Source organism: Cynocephalus volans, chromosome 13 (assembly GCF_027409185.1).
Source record: "Cynocephalus volans isolate mCynVol1 chromosome 13, mCynVol1.pri, whole genome shotgun sequence".
Classification (NCBI taxonomy): domain Eukaryota; kingdom Metazoa; phylum Chordata; class Mammalia; order Dermoptera; family Cynocephalidae; genus Cynocephalus; species Cynocephalus volans.
The window spans coordinates 28,030,618-28,058,006 of record NC_084472.1 but is presented as its reverse complement, the minus strand read 5'-3'; the positions used below and the strand labels follow the sequence as shown (position 1 = coordinate 28,058,006).

Sequence of the window (27,389 nt, the reverse complement as noted above, 5' to 3'; positions counted from 1 at the left end):
AAATAAAAAACAATATTCCCTTCGCCCTCTACTTATCTCACCCTATCCCACTTTCATACCATAGGAGTTAAATGTCTTTTAGTTGCAAATAATAGAAATTGATGCTAGGTGGCGTAACCAGAGAAAGAAAAAAATGTATTATTTAGTTGAAGGACATTGGAATATCTCATGGAAATTAAAGTATATAGAATAAATCTCAAAGAAGGACTCATCAGCTCTAGGGAATTGTGGGTGCGAATATTTCTAAACCCTAGAGAGCATTGCTTTTGATCAGACCCTAGTCTAACAACTTCCAGTCTTTGTACCACTTCAAATTTCAAGTTTCAGGAAGAGAAATGTGACCCAGTTTGGATCAGGTGTCTACCTGAGAGGCAGATCAAAGGCAGGGTCATGTCTGTATAAGGGTAAACACTAAAAGGAAGCCCTTCTTCCTGTATCCTCAAGTTTTTCTAGTAGGGGAGCTCAGAAGGTGCCAGCAATACGTAATTGGTGTTTATCTTTTCAGTCCTTTCACTGTGTGCTTATATATAGTTTTAATAATTATAAGTGGAATCACACTACACATATTTTATCCTGTGACTTGCTTTTTGTCTTTAGCAATGTAACATGGTCTTTGTTTTCATTCAGTAAAAATTCTTGTTTAAGGGCCGAGCCCGTGGCGCACTCGGTAGAGTGCTGCGCTGGGAGCGTGGCGACGCTCCCGCCGCGGGTTCGGATCCTATATAGGAATGACCGGTGCACTCACTGGCTGAGTGCCGGTCACGAAAAAACGACTAAAAGAAAAAAAACAAAAAAAAACAAAAAAATTCTTGTTTAATAGTTGCGTATTCCTTTATTTAGATATGCTGTAATATATTTTATACTTTATTAATAGTGTGAAATGGTTCTAGTTTTTCATCATCATAGACAATTTTGCAGTAAACATCATTATGTATAAATTTTGTCCATGTTCTAGATTGGATTAGACTTTAGAAGTGGAATTACTAGTGTAAGTTTAGAATTTTGCAGTATATCACAAAAATATACTAGCAAAGCTGTAGTAATTTGCCTTTTCTTCAGAATGAAAGTGTCCATTGCCTCACATTTGTGCCATATGGAATTTTATTTTAACTTTTGCAAATTAGATTGGTGAAAAATGACCTTGTTTTTATTTGCACGTTGATCAATCTTTGTATTTATTTTTGTCCATATGAATTTTTCCCTTTATATGTCCATTTGATTGCCTGTTTATATATCCTTTTAATTGGGTGTTATTTCCCTGTTTCTCACTGAATGATTTTTATAGGTATTCTATACCTGTAATGGCAGGTAGGTAACATACTCATGAAAGTGGTAATGGGTAGTGTGTGTGTTGAAGGGAGGGTATTGCTGAGCTGCTTGCATTCTGCCCACATTTGACACTTGCTTAATTATGTTGCATTTAAAGAGTTCTGTAGGGCAAATAAAAGACTTATGGACTGACCTGAGTACCAGCTTCGGATTGATAAATATTTTGTACATATTTTAACTTTGATTTGGCATCTTTCATCATGTTGAAGTTTTTAACTTATATGAAGTCATATCTGATAGTCTTTTAGTTTGTTGCTTCTAAGTTTTATATTTATTTACAGATACTTCCCTTAACAAAACTTGTACAGTTTTATTTTTTAATGTCTGTGTTTTTTAAATTCAAGAATATACTCTTCAATGTCAGGGGGTAAAGGTCAAATGTTGATTCTAGTCTCAATATTATTAATAGAATGTGGACATCATGCCGTCTTTGTGTTATGTTAATGCTCTCTGAAAGTACCCATACACCTGTTTTGTTTTGTTTTCTTTTTTTGGATGCTGCTTACTCTGTTCAGTGGTATTTGCTCATTTCTTTCTGTCCTCAATACCATACTGTTGCTTTTTCATGTTTTTCTTTTTTTTTTTTTAATCTGGCAAGCCAAGTCCCTGTCATAATCTTTAACTTTTTCTTTTTTCTTTTACTTGTGCCCATTTTTGTCTAAGTTTGTCGAGTTCCTACAATAATAATTTTTATTAGGATTGCATTGCTATAGCTAGGCTTTAAAAGGCTAAAGATGAATTGGAATGAATTAAGATTCAAATGTTACTTTAGGACTATTCACCATTATAGTTTAGAAGTCTCTAATTAATAAACATTTTGTTTGGACTTATATATGTAAGAATTTGCTAAGCTTACTTTCAAAAGGGAAGATTCTGATCCCTGTGATTAAAGTTGCCAAAATAAGTCAGTAGAGGACCCCAAAATGCGCAACTTTTAATGATTCTCCTAGCTTATAATTTTCATTAAACCATATGATTTAAATATTTTTCAGTTATTAAGATTGTTAATGTACAAATGGTTTTAAAATGCTTTTAGATAACATATGTTTATGGATAGAGCCTTTTAGGTTGTCTAAGCCTCATCCCTAATTATCTGGCTTTGGAAAGTTTCTTCACTTATAAAATGAGGAAAGTTGAACCAGATGATATCTTTGCTATTTAACTGTGTTGAACTCAACGGCCTTAAAATTTACATTCATCTTGTTTTTGATATTGCTAGTTCTGCATTTAACTTTGCTTCTTGCATATTATACTGTAAAAAATTTTATTATTGTAGATGCACTTCTCCTTGAAAGAGGGTATGTTAGAGCAGAGGACCTGTTCTATATTATAACAACTGGTGTTTGAATGATTAAACAAAAAAGCTTGTAAAGTGATTAACAAAATATCAGTAGATTCATACCCCAAATGTTTTAGCTTAATTTAAAAAAAATAAATATACATTTATTCACTGTTGGTTGCAGGGGATGGATTTAGGGCAGAGGCCTTTTCTACAAGTGTTGGTATGGGTTTCTGATTATGAGTTTAATTTCATCTTTCTTGCATTAAACTACATCCATAAGTTGTGACCTTAAGTTTCTAGTTTTGATTTTTTCAGAGTGAGAGTCTAAAGACAATTGTTGAGTAGACTAAGTACAATATATGTCTAGATCTTTTACTTTCACATACAGATGGAAGCAGTTTACATAATACTTAATTTGTAGAAACAAGTTTGGGAACAAATAGTGACTCTTGATAAGGAGAATAAGGTGGGTATTGTAGAAAGCCTAAAGCCTGTAATGTTTGGTTCCATAAATATCACTCAGGATTCTCTAAAGTTGGTTAATCCAAAAAGGTAGTATGATGGAACTCATTTAAGAGACCTATTATTGTATTTGGGCATACAGTGGTAGACATTAATACTGGTGAAAAAAATTCATAAAATATTGCTATTTATTATTTTTATTTTTTCTTTTTAGTGGCTGGTGGGTATGGGGAACCGAACCCTAACCAACTGAGCTCGCCAGCCAGCCCCTATATTTAATATCTTATGTCAGAAATATTTTATGGAATTTGAGGTGTTTAAGGGAGAGAAGTTATTAATTTACTGTGTCTTATGAAATAATCTCTTACAGTATTTATCAAAATAAAGGTGAGGGTGAAAGTTACTGAAGCTAATGAGAGAAGATAAAAATGAGTCACATATACTTCTGTGGTATACCATATTGAAAGCAAACAGTGAGCTATATATACTTATTAGAAATTGTAGATTAGAAATATTCTTAAATTCTATTGAAGAAAATGATCTTAATCTAAAACTTTTCTTCATTCATTCATCCATTTACCTTTTGTTAGGAAAAAATTTAACTGTGGAGAAGCAGAAAGAAGAACAAATTCCTTCTGTTTTTCACTGTATAGGGTCTGTGTAGTGTACATGTACCATAGTTTATTGAACCAGACCTGTGTGATAGACATTTGTTTGTGTCTAGTCATTTTCTGTTGCAGATAAAGCCACAATGAATGATCTTATGCATCTCATTTTGTACTCACACACATATATCTTTAGGATAAATTAGAAGTGAGATTATTGGATTCTCGATCTAATTTTCTATTTAAATATTAAGCCATCTGAAATATTACCTGTTTAAGAGGAGGTTTTGCAACTGCGCATTTGAAGTAAAGACTAAATATACTTGTTCTTTTTTTTTTTTGCGGCTGGTCGGTATAGGGATCCAAACCTTGACCTTGGTGTTGTGAAGCTGGGCTCTAACTGACTGAGATAACTGGCCAGCCCTGTACTTGTTCTTCTTAAAGAATCAACATAGTATGTTTAGTAAAACCTATATTCTGTAGATACATATGATCCTACATGTAGTGTGTCACTGGTCTTTTGCTTATTCTAGCACCCTTCCATCTCATCAGTGCTGTAGCCTTCTTGTTACCCAGGTGTCTCTTTGTATTTTAGTGTGTCTTTACATCCAGCTGTTTTGGATATAACATCTCAAAATCAATATTCCCCCACAAGTTTTAGCTTATTTGACTAGGCTTATTTGACACTGGCTAATCACTACAGAATCAATGTCTTCAATACAGTGCTATGCCTAGTTTATTTTTTTTATCTTCTTAAATCTGTGTTTTAGATTCTATATTAATCCTTTGTTTTCTCATACTCATTTTTAAAATGTCTGATGTCCCCAACTGTTATCTGATTCCATAAGAATATGGCTATAATGAAGTCCCACTCAAATTTAGATTCAAAAACAGATATTTTCACTGGAATTTAATAAATCTTTTGGGACTGCCAGCTATGACTTTATTAGAACATTTCTCTCATACCATTACATTTATATTCCTCCTTTCTTAGATGTCAGTAGAGTTGTGGCATTTATACTTACGGATTTTTTAAGTGCACATAACTTACTGTATGATTTCGTTAGCCCAGATTTCCACCTCTTTAGAACCAGGTCCACAATCCCTTATCTGAAATCCTGAGGCCAGATTCGTGTTGAAGTCAAAAAAATTTTTTTTGGAAGTCTGTGAGTGCGTAGTGTTATGTAACCCCTGTTGGCTTGTGGCAGCCCTTGGTGATCAAACACATTAATATTTCTTGAATGAACTATATGAATATCACAGTAAATGGGAAAGGCTGTAAAAAGCCTCCAATAATCAGGTCAAGTTTTGCCCCCATGTGAGTTACTAAAAGGTTGTTGGAGCTTTTTGGATTTTAAAGTTATGGATATGGAATCGTGGATGTGTTCTTCCCCTTTAAGACCTGTGAATATCTTCTCATCTTAATGATGTCTAAATAAATAGTTGAACTACCTTTTAAGTTGACAGTAATAAGGGTTATAAGACTGACAGTTCTTTAGTTCATAATAGCCTGTTAAATTACTTGTAACTTTTCTTGTCCATAATCTATGAAGTTGTGAAAATTTTGACATGTTAACCTTCTTGTTATTGATATTTTACCTTTAATAAATAACTCCAAAATCTAGTATTGAGTGGTAGGGTAACATTGTCTCTTTGTCTCCTGGTATCTTCTAAAAGGGAGTTGTTAATTGCTACGTTCTCAAGGAGATATCAAAAAGAATTAATGAAATACCTGTAAACCTTTAGTAAAGAAATATAGCCTCTTAAAGTGTTACACATTAGAAGTTCAGAATTTTTAACAGACAATATAATAATATTTTTTCCCTCCAATGCAGGTGTTCTTTATACATTTTCCTACAGGGCTCCTCTGTGGAGAAATCCGAAAAGCATATGTAGAATTTGTCAATGTCAGCAAATGTCCTCTTACTGGATTGAAGGTGGTTTCTAAACGTCCAGAGTTCTTTACTTTTGGTGGTAATACTGCTGTTCTAACACCACTAAGTCCCTCAACTTCTGAGAATTGTAGTGCTTACAAGACTGTTGTGACAGATTCTACATCTGTGTGTACAGCACTCATATCATCAGCTTCTTCTGTAGACTTTGGTATTGGCATAGGAAGTCAGCCAGAGGTGATTCCTGTTCCCCTTCCTGACACTGTTCTTCTACCTGGAGCTTCAGTTCAGCTACCAATGTGGTTACGTGGGCCAGATGAAGAAGGTGTCCATGAAATTAACTTTTTGTTTTACTATGAAAGTATTAAAAAGCAGCCTAAAATACGGTGAGTATTATAAAACTTTTGATATTTGTTAACATATATCATTGTTTATTAAGAAATTACCCCCTTCTAGATTATGCATGATATTTATACCTGAGGTTTTCCCAAATATAACTATAAATTCTAGGTAGCCAAAAGTGGAAAAAATCTAACTACTTTAATCTTTTTAGTTGCTTCTATCTATAAACTTTATGATTCTTTGATGTAACTAAGTATTATGGCCAAAGTTATCACATAATGAAATTAACAGGTACTGTGTATTAAAATGGTGTCATTTGTATACAAAGACAACCTGCCTACAGCCATTCTTTTTAAGGAAAATTATTTTGTTTTACCTTTTCCTTTGTGGCATCTTTACCCCAAGAATATATGAAAAAAGTACATGTCTTTGAAGTACCCATGATTAGGATGGTGTTATAATGGGCAATCACTTAAGAAATCAAACCTGTCTGGCTCACACCAGGATCTATGGCCTGTACGTTGTATAGCAGAATATTTTGTTTGCAATAGCGTTATTATCATTTTTATAAAATTAACTAGGAATAATTTTGCTACATTTATTTAATGGAATATTTAAAATATGTTGTAAAACTTACTGTGAGGACAAAAAGATAATATTTGTAAGTATGGATACATTTTAGGGCCTCAAATATTAATTTTTTTATGCTGATAGAGAGAAGGAGTACTCTGGCAGAGGCAATCAGGAAGGCTTTGTGAAGTGTGATGGGGTGAAATGAGCTTCCAAGGAGAGTAAAGGTTTCAGGATTTTGGATATCAAAGGGTTAGGCAAGAGCGTAATGGGTATTCCAGAGAGTGGCTGCATATATGAACAAAGATTTGCAAGTTAGGGAATATAAACTGAATGTAGTTAGCTCAGCCACAGTGTAAAACTTCTGTAAAAGAAGTAAAGGGAAATAAACCTTTGAAATGTAAAGCTATATGGGTATGGCAGAGAGCTTTGAAAACCAGGTTGAAGTGTGGATTTTATTTTATAGTCATTCAGGAACTTTGGAACCACTATCAGAGAAGAGCCATAATCAGGATGTTATTATAGTATGAAGGTTATTTTTATGTGTTGTGCAGATGAATTTGATAAACAGGGAAAAAGCCGAGACTCAGGGAGGCTAATAGTTTCCTCCCAAATTGAGAAGAAAGAATTGAACTGAAGTTAGGCTAACTACATACATTTTACTTTATTGTATTCTGTTTTTTTTTAAGAGTATAAGTGATCCTGAGAATGATCAGCTTTTTAAATCCTTCTTTGAAATTAGAGAAGCATAACATAGGGAGAGGCTCTTAGATTAAATTTGCATTTTTTTACTTCTTCAGTCACAGAATATTAAGACACACTGCAGTTATTTGTACCAGTCGATCTTTGAATGTACGAGCCACTGTTTGCCGAAGTAATTCTCTTGAAGATGAAGAAGGCAGAGGTGGCAATATGCTAGTCTTTGTGGATGTGGAAAATACCAATACTGTAAGTTGGTTTAAAACTGAATTCTGTTTTTAATTATATTTAGAGTATCTCCTTTGTTTTTAGTAATGGGTTTTTTCCCTTCATTGATAGCATAAACTAGGAATTTAGGAACACTCATATAGAATAGTGTGAAAACATTTTAATTCTCCATTAGCTTTATAATTTTATTTCCTCAGTCTCTCTTCAAATAAAAGGATCTGCTGATATTAATATGGTACACGTTCATACTATATATATCCCCATCTGTCAGTAATTCAATCTAAAAGAGATCCCATAAAGTGCTTTCTAGTCTCACCATTGAGAGTAATCTATTGATGTAATTAAATTTATAAGATTCTGTTAGGATTTCACATTCAGCATTAACTCGGTATTCCTTCACTTAATACATTTCTTTTTCTTTTTTTTTGGCGGCTGACCAGTATGGGGACTTGAACCATTTATCTTGGTGTTATCAGCACCACACTATAACCGAGTACGCTAACTAGCTAGCCTATGCATTACTGACACTACCATTTCCTTTATGTAAGACATTTCCAAAATTTTGCCATTGCTGTTTATGCACTCAAATATTGAAATAAATATTCTTGAAGAAGGGAGTGTGATCTCACGAATAAAATAGGACCCTAGCCTCAGATTGATTCAGTTCAGATACTATGTTACTTATTAATTCTATAATGTCCTTTGCTTTTAGTTTTGTTCATTTGTAAGGTCACTTCTTTTTAGGATATTTAGGGTTAATGTGCTGATACTTTGGTGATATCCAAAAACGTCAGTATTTTTATTACTCTATTAAGAGTAAGAAAATTTTAATAATTTCATATTTTAAATTCTTATTCAGGAGAATAAAAAATTATGTACTATTTAAATAACCTCATGTGCATTGACTGTGTTTTGGGATTGTGTTTTCCTTGTTTTTTGCCTTAATGGGAATGAGATACCTCAGAAATATCAGAGGAAATAAAAAGGAAATGTCATAATTTTGATTAAAAATTCACAATAAATCATCTTTGATCTATACTAAATACTACCATTACCTCATTATGATAGACTCTAGTAACTAAATGCCTTTCAGTATTTTAAAATTTACCACTGGGTGTGCGTTATAGTTAAAAATACTTCTTGGGTAAATTGTTGACTTCTCTATCTTAAGAATGTTTAGAAAGACTTAAATAACTTAAACTTTCTGAAATATATATTGTTACTTTATTTCAAAATAAAAATTTCATCTTATGTTAATTGCTACTGACTTTGGTAACAGTGTCTGAGTTTTGTTCTCATTGGAATATTCTAATTTAGTGCTTCTAAATCCTAAATGACTCTCATGTCTCTTTTTGACAGAGTGAAGCAGGTGTTAAGGAATTCCATATAGTACAAGTATCAAGTAGTAGCAAACACTGGAAGTTACACAAATCTGTAAATCTCTCTGAAAACAAAGGTGTGTGCCTTTTCCCCTTTTTATAATAAATTCTGACATCTTCATTGCCTGATTTTTGAGAATACTAGTACCAGAATATCATAAGATTATTGGTACCTTTCTTAGGACTTTTTTAAGCATTAAATTGTGCTTTAATTAGTTTATGTAACTATAAATCAAATTGCCTTTCTTAATCCAGTCTTTCCCATCTTTTTATTCCCTTTCACATCTTTTTTACTTGCATTTTCTTCGTTTTTTTTTTTTTTTTCATTTGGAAAGTTAGTGCCTGAGTACATGATCTCTGTCAAAAATTCAAACAGTACAGAAATATGTAGACTAGAATATGGAAGTTTCTCTTTGTTTCCTTCACCACTGGTAGGTGGTTTTACTGTGTATAGCTATATCTGTATATCAACTGATTTTCCTGTGAAGTTTCATGTTTATATAACATTCAAACAAAAGAATATGCTTACTTGTGATGTACATGTTGACAAATTGTTTTCCAGAGTATTTCTATCAATTTATCATCCTGCCAGTAATATGGTATGAGTACCTAGTGGTTATAAGATTGGGGTGAACTGGCAAAATGATATTTGCTCAAAAAGAATTGTACAATATATACTAAAAGACAACAATGTTTAAACCTTTAGCCTCACTTTAATGCTTAGTTTTGGAATTTATACAAAGGAATTAAGTTAAAGTATGGGAAATTTCATATATTTAAAGAAGTTTATTGCAAGATTATGTTTAAATAGGGAAAAATTCAGTGTAGCTTTAATGTAAATTATGCTACAACTCAGAGACTATTTTGTGATCATTAAAATTTACTTATATTAGCACTTTAAAAGTGCCTGTGATAGTGGGAAAATGTACCACAGCCAAGTAAGCATATAATATTTGCATAAGTCATACATATGAAAAAATACTGAAAAGAAATGAAGAAATGATAAAGTGGTGGGATTATGGACTCCCTGGCCCCCGGTTTCTGATCTTTCAAACTTGATGTTTATCTGGGATGTCATATATATGAGTATATACATAGGCACATATGGACATGTATTTTGAGAAAATTGAATTTTATCCTTTTTAAGAGGTTAATGAAGGTTCACTTTATTGAGATGAAAGCAGAGATGTTTTTTATTAAACATTATTTGTAATTATAAACTATTTTCCAGTTTGACTAAGGAAGTCTTAATAATGAATTAGGTTTTACCATGTTATAAACTGAGAAACATCTTTGAAATTTCCCCTTTTCTTCCTAGATGCCAAACTTGCCAGTAGGGAGAAGGGAAAGTTTTGCTTCAAGGCAATAAGATGTAAGGAAAAAGAAGGTAAATTAATTTTATTTTCATACTTTCTTAAACAGTCATTTTATATTTTATACCAGTGATATGATTAGTTTGTTTTCCCCTGTTTTTTAGCTGCCACACAGTCAGAAAAATATACCTTTGCAGATATCATCTTTGGAAATGAACAGGTATGCAAATAAGCACACTAGGGTTTGATTTTAAAAATCATAGTTCTGGAATATCTGACAATTTTGGCAAAACTGTTGCTTCAGTAATCCCCAGACTCTTTGGAGGATGAACATCTTAACTTTGTTGAATTTTGCAACCTGCCTTCAATCCCCAAAACAAACCCAAAATGCCATATGGACTATATACCATTTTAGTTAGTTATTTAAAATTAACTTTCTTTTGAGAATATCACATGAAATAAGTACAGCCCTTGGGATTAATAAAAGCAGAATTTTATGAAGGAAAGTGGTCACAGTGAAACATATGGGTGATAATCCCCTGGGTTTTGGCATATACGGATCTGAGACCCAAATAATAAGTGAGACACATAGGCTTTATTGTAATTTTAAAGGTATTATTGTTTAGGGCAGTGATATTCTTAATTATGTTTAAGAATCACCTTAATCATATATAAGAATCACCTAGAGTAGTGGTTTTCAAACTTTCAAAAAATGTGCATGCGAGTCAGCAGGGATCTTGAAGTTTTAAATTTTTATAAACTCCCAGGTGAGGCTGAGGTTGTTAGTCTGCAGACCCAGTTTTGAGTATCACGGACATAGATGATTGTGTAAAAACACAGGCTATGCCTCTCCGTCTCTAAAGCTCTGATTCATTACATTTTGGGTGGAGTTTGGGAATATGCATTTTTAACCGGCCCTGCAGGTAATCTGAAGAGGTTATTTGGGGACTTGCTTTGGAAAAGACTGAACCTAGGGTATAAAATTCCACATAATTACACACTGTTAGTAGGATGATTTCTTCTTTGTACTCTTTTTGATAACTCTAAACATGCTTCCACTTTGGTACTTATCATTTGCTTTCATCTGACTCACTCTTCGTGACTGTCTTTTTTACCATTTGAGGAGGCAGCTATTTAGAAATATCTCCGGGCTCCAAAAGTCCAGTCATTCCAAAACATGTATGACTTTTGGAGATACTGTACTTCCTGAAATGTTGAATTTAGCTTTCAGTACTTCAGGTGTTTGTTTTGTTCATTTCTTTCAAAAATTTTAAAATCCTTAGAAACATCAGTAGAACTATTAAATTACATTAAGGTTATAATTTTTCATTGTATTAAATAATTTTGTGTAAGAGCACTGAAAAAAGGCAGAAACAAAGACATTTCCATTTTGATGAATGATCTAGTTGAGTAAATAGAATTTACCAAGTACTGCAGATTAATGAGAAAGCAATGGGAATAACATTTTACCAGAAAAAGTTTACTTATGTAAGGGCAAAAATGTGTATATTTTTTAATACTTAATATTTACTTAATAATCAACTCAAAGCTTTAACATCTACATAATATATTCATACCCTGTAATGCAGGAAACCATAAATGAATGAAGATTTCCCCTATAAGGGAAATCCTATAGTTTTGAATCCAGGTATAAAAGCCAATTAATGCCATTAACTCTTTTCATGCTCTTTCATTAGATATTGCTTAGCATTCTAAGTATTTGAATGAGAAATATTTCTGTTATTTTAATAGTAAAATATATCTTTTCAACATTTTATTTCTTATTCATTTTGTTGGAGATCCCCAGTCATCCTCTTGGACACTTGGAAGATCAAAACTAATGTCTTGGAAGTATCAGTAAATTATTTTGCACTAACAGCTTTAAGATTCAGGGTAATTTATACTAAATCTTTTAGGTGTTCGAGTGGCTTCCCTTTATTCAACCACATTGAATAAGCCTTGTGTGTGTGTGTGTGTGTGTGTGTGTGTGTTATAGAAATGTAAATTTTGACAGGGTATATTTAATTGAAACTAAATATGAGTGATACAAAATAAGTTTTGACAAGATATACTTAATTAAAAACATTAATGTAGACAAGTAATTTTCTCTTAACAGATAATAAGTTCAGCAAGCCCATGTGCAGACTTCTTCTATCGAAGTTTATCTTCTGAATTGAAAAAACCACCACCTCAGTTTTCTGTGCATACAGAAAAACAGTCAGTAGAGGATGCTGTGAGATTGATTCAAAAGTGCAGTGAGGTGGATTTGAATATTGTCATATTATGGAAGGTATGTGTTACTAAATTATTTCAGCAAGCCTCACTTGATTTGATTTTTAAGCTGAAGGAGAAATGTGTACTACCATGTATATTTTTTTCTGCTTAACTTTTCCAGCTCCAACATTGAAGTTGTTTTATAACTTTTTAACACTTCCATAGTGACCTTTTTTTTTTTTTGCCTAAAAAAAGAATTCCTTCAAGTTAAATGACTTTCTTCCTTGTGTTACTGTTACTTCCTTGTATTAGTGAGAATATTATAGACGTGTTAAGCTCCATGAAAACAGTTGGTATTAAACTCTTTATTACTGGCATTTCCAAACACTAAAAGAGGGAAAAAATAGCACCATGAATCTCTAGGTAACCATTACTAAGGTATCAACAGCCATTAATTAATTATTATAATTTTGGGGGGCAGCTGGTGGGTGTAGGGGTCCAAACCCTGACCTTGGTGTTACAACAGCATGGTCTAACCAACTGAGCTAACCAGCCAGCCCAACAGCCATTAATTTATTGCTGTTCATACATCATCTATTCCATTCACCTCCTTACCCCTTAAAAATTTTTTAAAAATTTTTACTTTCTTTTTTGCTGTATTTTCTCACTTCAGCAGCACATATACCAAAAAAAATTTTTTGGCTCTAGTATTTTTAAAAATGACAGTATTTCATTTGTAAATGCTTCTGTATGTACTTGTAGCAGATGAGGACTTTTTTGTTTAATATAATCCCACATTATTATCATCTCTCCCAACCAAATTAATAATAATTCTTTTATAATTATCTAATTGGTGGTCTGTATTCAGATTTTCCAGATTATTTGAAATTATCATTTTATCTTGTTTTAAAAATTCAGATCCAAATAAAGTGCACACATGGTAGAACAGAATGAGATTATTTATGCATTTGTTCTCCCTAAAGTTAATTGAGCTATAATACAGAGGAGCTTTATATTTTATAGTACAGTACACCCTTATGTATCACATGCAGGTATTACCTATTTTTTAAAGTGATTTTACAGTGAAATTAAAGATCTTGTCCAAGAATATTCACCTGAACTGTGTGACAAGATTTTGTGTTGTGTGATATAAGAGCCAGTGTGCCCATAGTCGATGGTCAAGACAGGTATTTTAAATTGATTCAGGTGTTCTAGAGTTTTTTTTTTAATTCACATATTTTGAAATACACCTTTTTTGAAACCAAGCTGGATTTGCATGAGTTTCAAATCAAATAATACTTAAATAAATTGATACTTTCAATGATTATAGAAAGTGTTTTATACCAAAAAGATCAGTTACACATTATTAGCTTGAAATCAAATGCTCTTGAAGCTTAGAATCAAGAAGATCCTATTTCCAGGCTCAACAGCATTTCTCCTTAATGTAAACTACAGTCCATTAAATAAGTGTTTGATAGACCCTTGGCATTTGTGTCTTTCACTCCACAGGTTCATGCCATATAACAATCTATAATATTTCTGAGACAAGATTGTGAGTAATATATGCTGTATTATGTACTCATTGTTAAGTCCACAGTAATATTGATAGGGAAGAAGAGTGTTATATTTTTAAAAAGGCCCCAAGAAAAAGCCCACTGCTAATATTGCTGATCACAAGAAGAAGAAAACTATTTAGGATTGTGATGCTACTTCACTGGAAAATGGAAGTTTGAATAGCTTAAAGCATGGGATATTAAGTTTGGTAGTGGCCATGAAAAGTTTATCGTTTACTCAGTTGAGAAAGTGGTAGATTTTCTTTAGTGAGGGCTCTAAACATTGCAAAACTGACCCATTGAAATAAAACTTGAAAAGTCATTTAAGTTGTGGAGTAAGATGTACAGAAAGCATAGGACTCAGTTAAATATGATTCAAGAGCAAATGAAGAGCTTGGACAACATTTTTGAGAAAAAAATAGTTGGAAAGGGAGCATAGCAGCTTCTAACTAATCTCAACCAAAAATAAAAGTTTATTTTAAAAATCTAAGCCTTTGTGCAGGGAGAAGGATGCATTATGAATTAGCCATGGCTGTGGGTGACTGTAGCTTGATTTCATGGGACCATCGGAGTAGACATGTGACATGTCTCAGGACCTAATCTATCAGCTCTCATCCTCTCTTGATTAAAGGTCACCCCATCAGGTATTTACCTTCTCTTGCCTTTCTGGGTTCTGCACATACAGATGCTGAGCAGGTCCTGGACTGTCCTCTGCCTTAGTGCAGCACTATTCAAAGTGTGATCTGTGGATGGCAAACTCACTAGTCCACGATAAAATAAGTACAGAAATTAAAAGTAAGCAGTTAGGAACTTGTATAGCATTTTGACTACGTCTGTTGACTCTAATGATTAAAAAATTGAGCTTGTCGAAAAAAAAAATCAAGCCTTAAATCAAGCCTTTGTATTTGCATTAATGTGACAGTAACCGTAGATCGGACCCATTTATAAATTGCATATTCTCTGGGACAGAAGCAGTTCAAGAGGAAGAAGAGTTATAAACTGGAACAAGTATTTTAGTATAGAAGAAATCAGCTCATTGTAGTGGAATTTTAAAAAGCCTTTTTAAAAGCATATGTATTTATATTTAAGGTCTCCAAGGACATCATATTTCCACTTAAAAGATTTATGATTGTACTCTCTGATTTTGCTCTGCTATGTGATAAACCCTAGGGCATTTCAGAAGCAAGACTACAAGAATAAGCCTTTTGCCTGCGTATTGGCAGTTCATTAAAGAAAAAAGCTTGTGTATGGCACAATTCTTTTGAAGTAGTTTTTTAAGAACTCTAGAGAAAATTGACAGGCGGGGATACTCACCACTATACTAACGAGGAATTGACAGAACTCTAGAGAAAATTGGAAAAGATTTCGAGATGTTTCTCTTTCACATATACAGACCGTGTTATATTGAGGCAAAACAGATTTTTTTCAATAGATAACATTAGTGATTGAATGAATAAATAAAAGTACAAATACTGTCAAGACTTTGAATGTTGGTAACTGATAGATATTAGTCATAATATTTCCACCTTCCATCAAGTATTGTGTTGGTTACTTTTGAGGTTACTGCCAAGCAGGGAAACATTTTTGTGCTTTGTATTTTTTAGGCATACGTTGTGGAAGACAGTAAACAGCTTATTTTGGAAGGTCAGCATCATGTTATTCTTCACACTGTAGGAAAAGAAGCCTTTTCATATCCTCAGAAACAGGTAATAACATAGTTTGTTTTGGGGCTTTCTTGTGAACTTGTGGGGTTTTTTTTTTTATTTGGTTGGTTTTTGAAGGGGTCTGGTTTGTTCAGGTGGCAGAAGACTTAAAATTAGAAATGAACACATTGATTTTAAAATTCATTAGCACTGTTATAAGAGTATTAAGATGCATCTGTGATCTTGGGATTTCCTAAGATATATTGTATATTGAATCTAGAATTCATAGTTACGTAAAGAATTGATTTGGTTGAGATAAAGGGAACCATATTCTGTTTGTTTTCTTATTTGTTTTTAATAGGAGTACATCATTGCAGCACTCCTGGGTGCATATGGTAAAATGTAAAAGGTAGGGCTGACCCCGTGGCGCACTTGGGAGAGTGCAGCGCTGGGAGCGCAGCAGTGCTCCCGCCGCGGGTTCGGATCCTATATAAGGATGGCCGGTGTGCTCGCGGTGCGGCCGGTCACAAAAAGACAAAAAAAAAAAAAATGTAAAAGGTGTCCTCTGGTGTTGTACAGCAGCTGTTAATATTGTTTAATACGCTTTCTTATTTTTCCTAAAATACTTTTTAACCTTACTGGAAAATTCTCATAGTATATCTGAGCAAAATTTAAGTACATTTAGTCCAGTAATTCAAACAGTGACCCTATATTGTGTTTATAAATAATGGCTGTTAATTTTCAAGGTCTCCCCCTCCCCGTTATTTTTAACAACTTTTTTTGAAGTAATTTTCAAGCTTACAGAAAAGTTGCAAGAAAGTACAAAGGATTCCTGTAATATCTTTCACTCAGGTTCACCAGTGGTTAACGTTTTGCCTTATTTGCTTTATCTTTCTTTCTCTATTTACATACATATATTGATTTTTTTCCCTTATCATTCTCAGGTAGTTACTCTCAAGTTAATTGCCTGCATCCTACCTTTCTGCCCCTATAAATACTTTATTATTGAGTATTCTTAAGAACAAAGACAATCTATAAATAAGTAGAGCTATATATTATGTCATGATATTTTCAGTTTTAAAATTATCTGAAAGGGGCCAGCCTGTGGCTCACTTGGGAGAGTGTGGTGCTGATAACACCAACGCCATGGGTTCAGATCCCATATAGGGATGGCCGGTTCGCTCACTTGGGAGAGCGTGGTGCTGACAACACCAAGTCAAGGGTTAAGATCCCCTTACCAGTCATCTTTAAAAAAAAAAACAATTCTCTGAAAGAACTGATCTGGTACAAAGTTAAAAAGTTAAGGTTAGATAGGAATAATAAGTTCTGGTGCTCTAGGGTGACTATAGCTAATAATATTGTATTGTATATTTCAAGATAGCCAGAAAAGAGTATCTTGAATATTATAACCACAAAGAAATGATAAATGTTTAGGTGATAGATATGCTAACTATTCTTATTGGATCATTATACAATAATTGCATGTATTGAAACAACAAACTATACCCCTAAACATGTACAATGAAAAAAATAAGTAAATAGAATTGTCTGAAAGAAAACAGAACTCTGGTAAGAGCACAATCTTATAACACCAAGGTCATGGGTTCTGATCCCCATATTGGCCAGCTGCCAAAAAAAAAAAAAAAAAAAAGAAAATAGAACTCTATTGACTGAGGATTTATAATTGATTAGTTTTCACATTGCTCCGTTCATCTTCCAGGCAGACTTATTGAGGCTGAATTTATCTGCTTTATTTACTATTTTACTGCAACCTCTTAACAGTGCTTGATAATTAATAAGTACTTGGTACTTACTAAATGAATGAGTAAAGAATGCTGAGTTACTAAATTTGTTCTGCTGCTTTAAGAAACCAAAAATGCTTTAACCAATCATGAGTGGCTCAGTAATACTAACAGTTTGCACACAAACAGGTAGTACACAATAAGCTTTAAGGTTGCAAGTTTCAACATGGCAATTCTGTAATCAGCATGTCTTTTAACTTTTGTTCTGCCTTATAAAGGATAAAAATACAAAATTATTTTACTAGTGTAGCAACAGAATCTATTTTCTTTAGCAAATATTCTAGTCCCAGAACTTACATGTCTTGTTTATACTTATCAGACTTAATTTTAATTCACAGCTATGCTTATGTTTTGCATGAAGTACATGTTAAGTGAAATGTAAACTTTCATTCAGTTCACTTAATGGTAAAATTTTAACTGAAAAAAGAAAAGGGAGAAGGGGCTATTGTTTAGTAAACTACAGGTCTAATAGAGTGGTTGTTGAAATTTGTTTATTATTTTTGAATATGAGAGCCTGCTAATTTGATTGTAGATTAATATACAACTGTTAAATTTTGAATGTTTTAAAAACATTTTTCCTTAAGAATCTTTAAGTCTTCAGGTATTTTCACTTTTTATCTTACACATTTTATACTTGACTTTGTTTTACAATGAACATATATTACCTGTATGTCTTTTTTTTAAAATAAAACGATTCATTAAATTTTTTTTGAAAAACTACATAATGGGGAAGAGCAGAAATATACAGGGTCACAAAGATAGCATTCCCAGTCTTAAACAAGTTGAATTCAACCTGAGAGAAAATAAGAACATAACTGAGGAAAGAAACTGCCCAGTAAAAGGAGAGTTGGTCAATTATGAAATCATAGAATAAAAGAATATATTGCCAGTACCCACCCAAGCCTTGTCCTGGGATAAGTGGGCACATCAGTATTTGGTGTACCTGTAGTTACATCTCCGTTGTGTGTGTGTGTGTGGGGGGGGGATTAGCATGATACCAGTCAACATTTATGTTAATCTGCCTAATCCCCCTTGTCTGATTCCATGCTTGGCAGCAATCTTCTGAAACTTTGGCTTCCTGAACAGCCTACCAGCAAAAAGACTGTGCACATTGGTCAGGCTGCTGGCAAGTAATACTTATCATTATACGAGAGTACTTTAAAAAGTTAGTGGAAAAAGATAATATGAATCTTTCCATGTACTTTTGAAGTACCCTCATACCTTATTACATTGACATTCTGGCTTTATAAAACATTCATCTGCATAAACTGTATTATAGTGATTTAGCATCTCGGTGTAACTCAGCTCCGAGAAAATAATGAGATTAAATACCTAGTGACAGATCCTGGACGAGGGTAAAATTGCCAAGGCAAATGTCACTTTTTGAGTCATTCTGAAATACGGGCAACTAGCCCATCCAAGTACCAAGAGTATACCACTCTCATATTTGAATCTCTAATTGGCCAAACAAAATTTGTTTAAAGTTTGAAATAGTTTATTTTATATGTGTTTTTAAAAAAATTATATTCAACTACATAAATTCTCTTATCTGTTACTGGAGAATAAAGTAATCCACATAAGTAAATAATAATATGTATACCATTTATGGGTGTTTCTTATTTGCCAAGTTTGGTTCAGATCAGTTCTTAACAACCCTGTGAGGTATAGGTCAAAGTCCTCATGATCTGGATCCTCTGTTTAGGCAACAGCAGATACATAAAAATTATAATTTTAAGACATATTATTAGAAGAAGGAAGATTTGATTCCCAAAGCAGTATTGCACAATAATTAAATGTATAGACTGAGTCAAAAAAGAACTATTTGCATATAACCTCTGCCACTTAAAAAAACCTTGCATAACTCTTTTAACATTTGTCAGTTAATTTTCCCCCTCTCTAAAATGCATATTCTCCCATCTAACTCAGACATGTTAGGGCCATTACACTGTGTCAGACGATTTTTTCCTCTAGTCTCCCCTTAATCCCATAACTATTCTTTTTTGTGTACTCTGTCTTGCTGGCCAGTTAGCTTAGTTGATCAGAGTACAACCTTATAATGCCAAGGTCATGGGTTCAGATCCCTGTACCAGCCTGCCACTAAAAAAGAAAAAAAAAAAAACTCTTACATACTCTGTGTTTTTTTATTTATTTCAACTTTTATTTATTTCTTATTTTTATTTATTTCAATTTTTATTATAAATGTCATAATTATAGCAAAAAAAAAAAAAAAAAAACCCAAATGTACAAATGATTAAAAAGCAAATTCCACTTTCCTCTCTCTCAGGGCCACTTTTTGTAGTTACCTACTGTTGAGTTTCTTTTTTAATTTTCCAGAAATATTCCATGGTTATGCATATATAAGCACAGAAATAGGTGTATTTTTTTGTGTGTGTGACCGGTAAGGGGATTGCAACCCTTGGCTCGGCATCATCTGCACCGCTCTCAGCCAGCGAGCGAACCGGCCATCCCCATATAGGATCTGAACCTGTGGCGGGAGTGCTGCTGCGCTCCCAGCGCCACACTCTCCCGAGTGAGCCACGGGGTTGGCCCGAAATAGGTGTATTTTTAACATATTATTAAACCTTTATCTGGTCACTGTATAATGTTTTTGGTTAATTTCCATATATTTGTGTATCATGCCAGTTTCAAATATTTTGCTTTTTATGTATTTTGTAGGATAGATTTTTAGAAATGAAATTGCTGGCCATATGATTGTATACTTGTCTATTACTGCTTACTAGATATATAAACTTTTTGTTTTAAAAATTATCTTTGTTTTACCAGTAGCACCCGAATGTTGCTTAAATATAATATAGTTAATTTGTTACTTCAGTTGTCAGTGGGATGAATCTGGAACCTCATCACTGGAACCAGTACCACAATTTTTAATTTTATTTCTAGCTAATTTTAGTTTTTGCTTTTGCAGCTATATAGATCAAGGGACAGCAAAATTTTTCTGAAAAAGGCCAAAGAGTAAAATATTTTAGGCCTTGCTGGCCAGGTAGTCTCTGTCATACTTACTTATCTCTGTCATTGGAATACAAAAGCAGCCACAGATAGTATGTAAACAAATGGTTGTGGCTATGTTTCAATAAAACTTTGTTTTCAAAAATAGGAAGCAGGCTGAATTTGGCCTATGGGCTGTATAGTTTGCCAATCCCTGGTATAGATCAAAATCAAACTTAGCTAGCGGAAAACCACAATTCTCCTGGATGATGAGGGAAAATAGAGAAAAAATAACCAGGAAAGAAAATAATAATACAAATGGGATGTTTTTCTGTTTTCATTTAGTTGATAATATTTATTGAAATATTTACAATGTGCCTGACTCTGGCAGTATTAAGACATTTTACATGCATGTTAATCTTCAGCTAATATAGTTGGAACACTAAAATCTATAAAATGCAGTATTTTCAAAATGAAAACTTAAAACAATTTTAGATTTTCAGCTATTAAAACAGGTGTTATACTATTGAGTGTCTGCAGTCTAAGTCCTAAGCAGTGTTACCAGATAAGAATCACAACCACCTTTGAAATTATTATTGTTATAAACTCCCTTTTACATATGAGTAAATTAAATCTTAAAGTTTTAAGTAATTGATCCAAGATTATGGAGCTAATGTGTGAAGTTGCTGGAATTCAAGTCAAACTCCAGCACATAATAAGCTGAGAATAAACAAATGATTCCAGATCCTAATTTCTTTGTCCTAGATTATATTGCAAATGATAACAACTATTAGTTTAAATAACAGTAGAAAAACTACTGTTCATGCCTTGCATTATCTCTACTGGTTTTAAATTTGGTTTGTATATACTATACTTTTTTATTAACAATGTTTTTATTGTCATATATTTTTTCTTTTCTTTTCTCAGGAGCCACCAGAAATGGAACTATTAAAATTTTTCAGGCCAGAGAACACTACAGTTTCCTTAAGACCATCAGTAGAGCAGCTTTCTAATCTCATTAAAACGAGTCTTCATTATCCAGAATCATTTAATCATCCATTTCATCAAAAAAGGTTTGAGGTTTATTTTTGTTAAAATTTTTATATAACACACACACATTTATTTATTTATTTTGGCAGTGGCATTAACCCAAACGATGAAGAAGAAATTTAGAATAATATTGTCTATAGAAATCACTCAAGTAATCATTACCCTTTACTACGATTACTATATATGTTGCACCTATGGATAAAGATGGATATTGCCTAAGCCACTTCGGAGTTGCCAAAAGTTTCCTTTTCAGATTGTTTACTAATTCAAAAACAAGGAAAAAATATATCATTTTGTTTTTGTTTTAGACACAGGAATTAAACCTAAGACATTACTGCAATATGGATTCATCTAACAGTTCAAATTTAGCATCATTTACTTAAGTGCTAAAATTCATGGGAAATGTTATATCTGTAATTTTGGTAAATAGCTTGAATGTTCTAAAAATAAAAAGTTAAATCAGATGGCACTTTAAAAGGTTACTCAGTTTGCAGATATAAGAAAGATGGAGAGAAGCCTATTAGAACCAGTTTATAATTGATAACTGAAGGTATAAAGTTTGGTGAAATCCCTGGATAGGGGCTGAGGAGTTGGTATGGGATAGAACAAAAAGAGAATGGTGACCTGCACAGCAGTAACATCTGAGAAATGAGCTAAGGAAAAAGGAGCCTATGAAGAAGACTGACTGAAAAGGAAGAATCAAAGAATTAGGAGGAAAAGACCAATAAGAAGAAAGTAGTATAAAGGTTGAGTGAGAACAGTTCAAGAGAGAGAAGTAGTTAACAGTTTAAAATGCTGCAGAAGTTCAAATAGTAAATGAACCAAAAAGTTTATTGGGTCTGACAATAAGGACACCATTCATGATTTTTGAGAAGAATGTCACTATATGGGGGGTAGAAGAGTGACGGAGTAGGTCGAGGACAGAGTGGGAGGTAAGTAAAAATACTAAGTTTTGACCACCCTTTCAAGAAGCTGGTTTATGAACAAGGATCAGGGAATATCTGTTTTTTATTCTTTTCTCACTAGATGAGATAGGGATATGTTTATGGTCTTGAAGGAAATGATGCAACAGAATCCTTAATACATGGAAAGATACACACAATGAAGAATGAGAGGATTAGCTTTGGACTTAAAAAGGGACTTTCTTACTGTTGAAATAGGGAAAGAAGAAAGTAGGGAGAAAGTTTTAAAAGTTTACACATCGAAGTGCTTCCATTTTAGTGAGTTTATAGGAGCAATGTTAACTGCTCAAAGTAATCCAGGAGATAAGAGAATAGGAATGAGAACATAGGAAAGAATAGGTGACCAGAGATAGTAAAGATATGAGTGGATCATACTGTGTTTAGCTGCCATAAGCTTTTCAAAATAAGTTCTTATATCAAATAATGTTTATGGAACTTTTGAACATATGCTCAAAACTTCACATATTATTCTCAGCACTTAACATATTTCATCTTATGTAATCACCACAACAAACACAAGAGGTAGGTACTATTATTATTCCTGGTTTACATTTGTGAAAACTGAGGTAGAGAGTTGTTGGGCTGATATTTGAACACTAGTAGTCTGACTCTAGAGCCCAAGCCTTTAATAAGAACCAAATAATTGGGTCCAGTGGTGGGGGAATAGTTGTCAGCAGTTTGTTCTCTAGGCATTGTTTGTGGCTCATCAGAGTAGCATTTTAGAAAGACGATTGTGTAAAGCAGTTGTTTTCAAAATGTGGTCCCAGACCAGCATCGTTGCGTCATCTGAGAACTTGTTAGAAACTCAGCTTCTTGGGCTACAGCCTAGTCCTACTGAATCAGAAACTCTGGGAGTGGGGCTCATCAGTCTTTTTCAGCAAGCCCACCAGGTGATTCTGGGGCACACTCAAGTGTGAGAAACACTGAAACAACAGTGTAAAGAATGGATTGCATCGGTGTGCTAATTAAGACGCGATTGCAGTAAAACAAGAGACATGACGATGTGAATTTTTAAGGAAAAATGAGATAAGGTGAAATATCCAGGTTCCAGAGATGTGTGGGGAAGAGAATTGACAGGAATTTGTGAAGAAAATTGGGAATGGAGGCTAGTGAGGCAGTAGGAGGAACCAGTATGGTGCCTAAGGTTTGCAGGAGTACAGGAAGGTGCTATTCACTGAGATTATGAATGGAGGAAGAGGAAGAATGAAGATAATGAGTTTCGTTTCAGACCAGGAGATAACCAGATGTTTACATTTCTTCTTCAACTAGAAGCATTTAGATAAGGCATGGCGAATTTGACATTTGAGGATCAAATGGGAACAGAATAGCATTGAGTTTTTGCCTTGTAATACAAATTATGAAATTGGAATTTAATTTAATGAGATACTTTAGACTGACAACCTACACAATAGTCTTTGTTGCTCTCCTTGCCATGTGAGAACTTTGTGCTGAAGGTTAGATATTCATAAGTATTATTTTCAAGAAAGTTGTTTTTAAGAAAGAAAATATACAGCTAACCTTTTTAATTTTTCTTCCACAGCCTTTGTTTAGTACCAGTCACCCTTTTACTTTCTAATTGTTCTAAGGCTGATGTAGATGTAATAGTTGATCTTCGGCATAAAACAACAAGGTAAAGGTATATTTAGTGCAAGATTATTTTGTAGTTTAAGATTTAGAGTGATTTGAGAGTAATTAAATGTTTTGAAATTATGCAAATAATTATGTAACATGGATAAAGTTTGCTCAAGCATGCCCTGATTTTTTGTTGGGTGTTACAGAATTCTTGTAGAAGTATTACAGAGGTATTAAATGTCAAAATATTTTTCCCGATTATAAAATAATATTTGACAAAGAAATCCAGATTCATATCTGTTACTCCTAGAGCCATATACTTTTTTGGAATTCAGAAATTTTTAGAGTTTTAGAAAAATGTGAAGCATATACTGAATATTATTGTGTAATACCCCAAACAGGATCTGGAACAGCTCTCTGAAATCCAAACATGTTATATGTATGATTTCTGTAATCATAACATTAATTAACTCATGCCTTATTGGCAAGTACTGGGTTGATTTCCATTTTTCAATATTATAAGCATTCTTATATTCAAAAAGTACCATTTTTATGTGTGGATAACCAAAGTGTTAAAAGTTCAGGTTTGAAATTAGTTTTCATTATTTATTAGCTGTTGTTGTGGGCATTAAATGAGATAATCCACTCAGCATTGTGCCCAGAAAAGAATAACTGTTAATAAATGTTAGCTATTACAGTAATAGTAATAATGTTGTTATTATTAAGAAATAGTTGTCTTCATAAAATAATTCCTAGAAATAGAATTGCTGGATGAAAGGAATATATTAATGGGACTTTGGGGAAAAATTTTGTAAAGAGGAAACTCTGCAACTTGACCATTTTCCTTCTCCCTTAGTCCAGAAGCATTGGAAATCCATGGATCATTCACATGGCTTGGACAAACACAATATAAACTGCAGCTTAAAAGCCAAGAGATTCACAGTTTACAGCTGAAAGCATGCTTTGTTCATACAGGTGTTTATAATCTTGGAACTCCTAGGATATTTGCCAGGTTATCAGACCAAGTTACAGTGTTTGAAACAAGTCAGCAGAACTCCATGCCTGCCCTGATCATCATCAATAATGTGTGACAACTTGCAAGTTTGTACTGAAATCCACAAGAATCAGTTTTATTTTGCTGAATGAATTTTACAGCAGTATTTGAAATACCTAACTTGTTATGGAGGTGGTATCTGATCACTGCAAAATACTTTGACTTGTCATTTTGTCAATGATGCAAAGCACGTTGGACTGAGAATACATATATACTTTTTTTTTTTGTATTTCTTTAAACCCTGGTAATAATTTACATGCTCATAATGCAGAATTTCAGCATATCCATGTACTTTATTAAGGCCCGTCTTAAAGTACAACGTCTAAATCTGCTGTTACAACTTGTAGATGGTATTTGAATATTAGGAGATAATTTGGGGCAAGGAAAGGCCTTGTTGGCAGTACTCCTGTTAAGCCATTAGTTTATAAAGTCCAGCTTTACTGTGAAATTCTAGAGTGTTAAATACAGATTTTTCTGTCTTCACATAATTCCCTAAAATCAGTTTTGAACTTTGGTTATGAGTCTTCATATTTCAGTATCTGGTGTTCTCTCTGGCTTATACATAACTTTGTAAAAAGAAAAAAAATTTTTTCTGATGCTTTGAATATAGTTTTGGAAGGAGTTTGACTTTTTTCCCCTCATTCATCTCTGTATAGACTGCACTATTTCACAATATAAGATTTTTGTCATTAAAATGATCATATTCTTTATTATATAACTTCAACAGTTGAGTTAATCTGTTTAAAATATAAATCTACTCGTTAATTAAAAATAAGCTTTTCAGAAATGTATTATATTTATAACAAATGTACTGTAAATAGAATAAAGACATGCTATTATTCACTGTATAGATTTATTACATGACTTTTTTAAAACCTGGTTTTCTGAGAACTTAATATAATCTTTATTTAAAATGAATGCCAGCCATATTATTAAAGCAGGTACCAGCCCAATTTCCTGAGAAAGCTTTATCATCATTGTATCCAAACATGAAGTAGTCTTTGTTGTTAAAGTCCTTGATGGTCTTGTTATATACATGAACAAATGAATTCCATCTTTAATGTGTCATACCTGATGCCCGGTTACAAATAATCCACTTCTGTCCTAGAAGAAAGGAAGATGAAAGCTTTGTCAAAGAATAAAATTATGACAAATTTAGTTGAAGATCTCAGTTGGCTTTATTATGATTCTAAAATTGGGCAACTGTTATTCCATAAAATAAAATAAGTGTTCCTATGAGTCAAACAGGAGGTTGATTTTATAGACAGAAAAAGGCTAACAAATACAGAAACAAAGAACAAAAAGCAGATTGGTCATTTCAAAGTTACTTTCCTTGTAAGGTGGGGACAGGAAGACAGAACAATACAAAATAACATTACTTCAGGCTTTCTCTTTTGTGTAAGGATTAAAGCAGAGGGAACTTCATTATCATACCTACTGGCTTTTACCTTTCCCCTGACTTCTTGGAAAGTCAGACCAAAGCCTAAATGACTTGGAACTTAGCCGGGGTGCCTCCATTTTGACTTTTAGTCTGGTCTTTTGGAGTCTAGTGCAGGAACTTAGTCCAAAACAATAGCCTCCTAACACTTAGCCAGCAGGGGAGATACCGTGATCACAAAACAAGGCCTCCTAAATTTTTTATTTAACAGTTTATTAAACCAGTCATAAGTAACCATGTTGCAGACTCTGATGCTAGTTATGGCAGACTAGGTAATTTAGCCTGAAGAAAAGTAAAAAGTTGGAACACAATATAAGAAAACATCTTCCTAAAGGTGTTACCAATATAGTCGATCATTAGTAGACCAAAGTCCTGAAGAAGAAAGTCCAGAGAAATAAGGCCAGCATTAATTGGGACTACTTTGCCTTGGGAGTGTTTGCCTACTTAAGAAGCAGCAGCTGAGAGGCAGAGCCTTACATCTGACATACTTTCAGGACAAGAAGTATATATAGGTCAGGAGAAATAATCTAAATTGAATCAAGGAGAGAAAAAGGGTAGAAAATAGGCAAAAAGGTAAGAGAACTTCTGGATTCAGTGAGAAAGTCATGTCTTTTTGAGTTGTAGAAAGAGGGGAGGAAAAGGACATGGCAGAAGCAGTGTTTGTAGAGAATCTGAGAATTTTCCAGAGTGGACATTGTTACAGGTTCAAGAAATTCAGTAAATCCCAAGCAACATAAATAAAAAGAAACCTATTTCCAGATACATCATAGTGGAACTGCTGGAAATTAAAGACAAAGGGAGAAACAATCTTGAATCCAGAAGACAAACTTATTTTATTGGTAGCAATAATTAGACCGATAGCTGACGTCTTAATAAAAATAATGGAAGCCTGAAGAAAGTGGGATATCTCTGAAAGACTGAAAGAAAATAACTGCTAAACTAAAGTTCTAAACTCAGTGAGAATACCCTACAAGAATGGAAGTGAAACAAAGATATTTTGAAGCAAATAAAACCAGAGTTCACTGCCAGGTGGCTCTAGGATAATGGCAGCTGC

At 33.3% G+C, this 27,389-nt stretch overlaps 1 protein-coding gene across 4 annotated transcripts in view; it reads left to right on the top strand.

Moving 5' to 3' along the window:
• Positions 1 to 25,592, top strand: part of TRAPPC8 (trafficking protein particle complex subunit 8) — an 85,030-nt gene extending 59,438 nt beyond the window's left edge. For all 4 annotated transcript variants that reach the window (XM_063077215.1, XM_063077214.1, XM_063077213.1 and 1 more), the window contains 10 exons: positions 5,514 to 5,956; positions 7,283 to 7,430; positions 8,769 to 8,865; positions 10,107 to 10,175; positions 10,266 to 10,321; positions 12,218 to 12,391; positions 15,473 to 15,574; positions 21,187 to 21,332; positions 23,812 to 23,901; positions 24,700 to 25,592. In XM_063077215.1, coding sequence (XP_062933285.1) covers positions 5,514 to 5,956; positions 7,283 to 7,430; positions 8,769 to 8,865; positions 10,107 to 10,175; positions 10,266 to 10,321; positions 12,218 to 12,391; positions 15,473 to 15,574; positions 21,187 to 21,332; positions 23,812 to 23,901; positions 24,700 to 24,934 — 1,560 coding nt within the window. In that variant the 3' untranslated portion in view covers positions 24,935 to 25,592. The remainder of the gene's footprint in view (positions 1 to 5,513; positions 5,957 to 7,282; positions 7,431 to 8,768; positions 8,866 to 10,106; positions 10,176 to 10,265; positions 10,322 to 12,217; positions 12,392 to 15,472; positions 15,575 to 21,186; positions 21,333 to 23,811; positions 23,902 to 24,699) is intronic.
• The last annotated feature ends 1,797 nt before the right edge of the window (positions 25,593 to 27,389 follow it).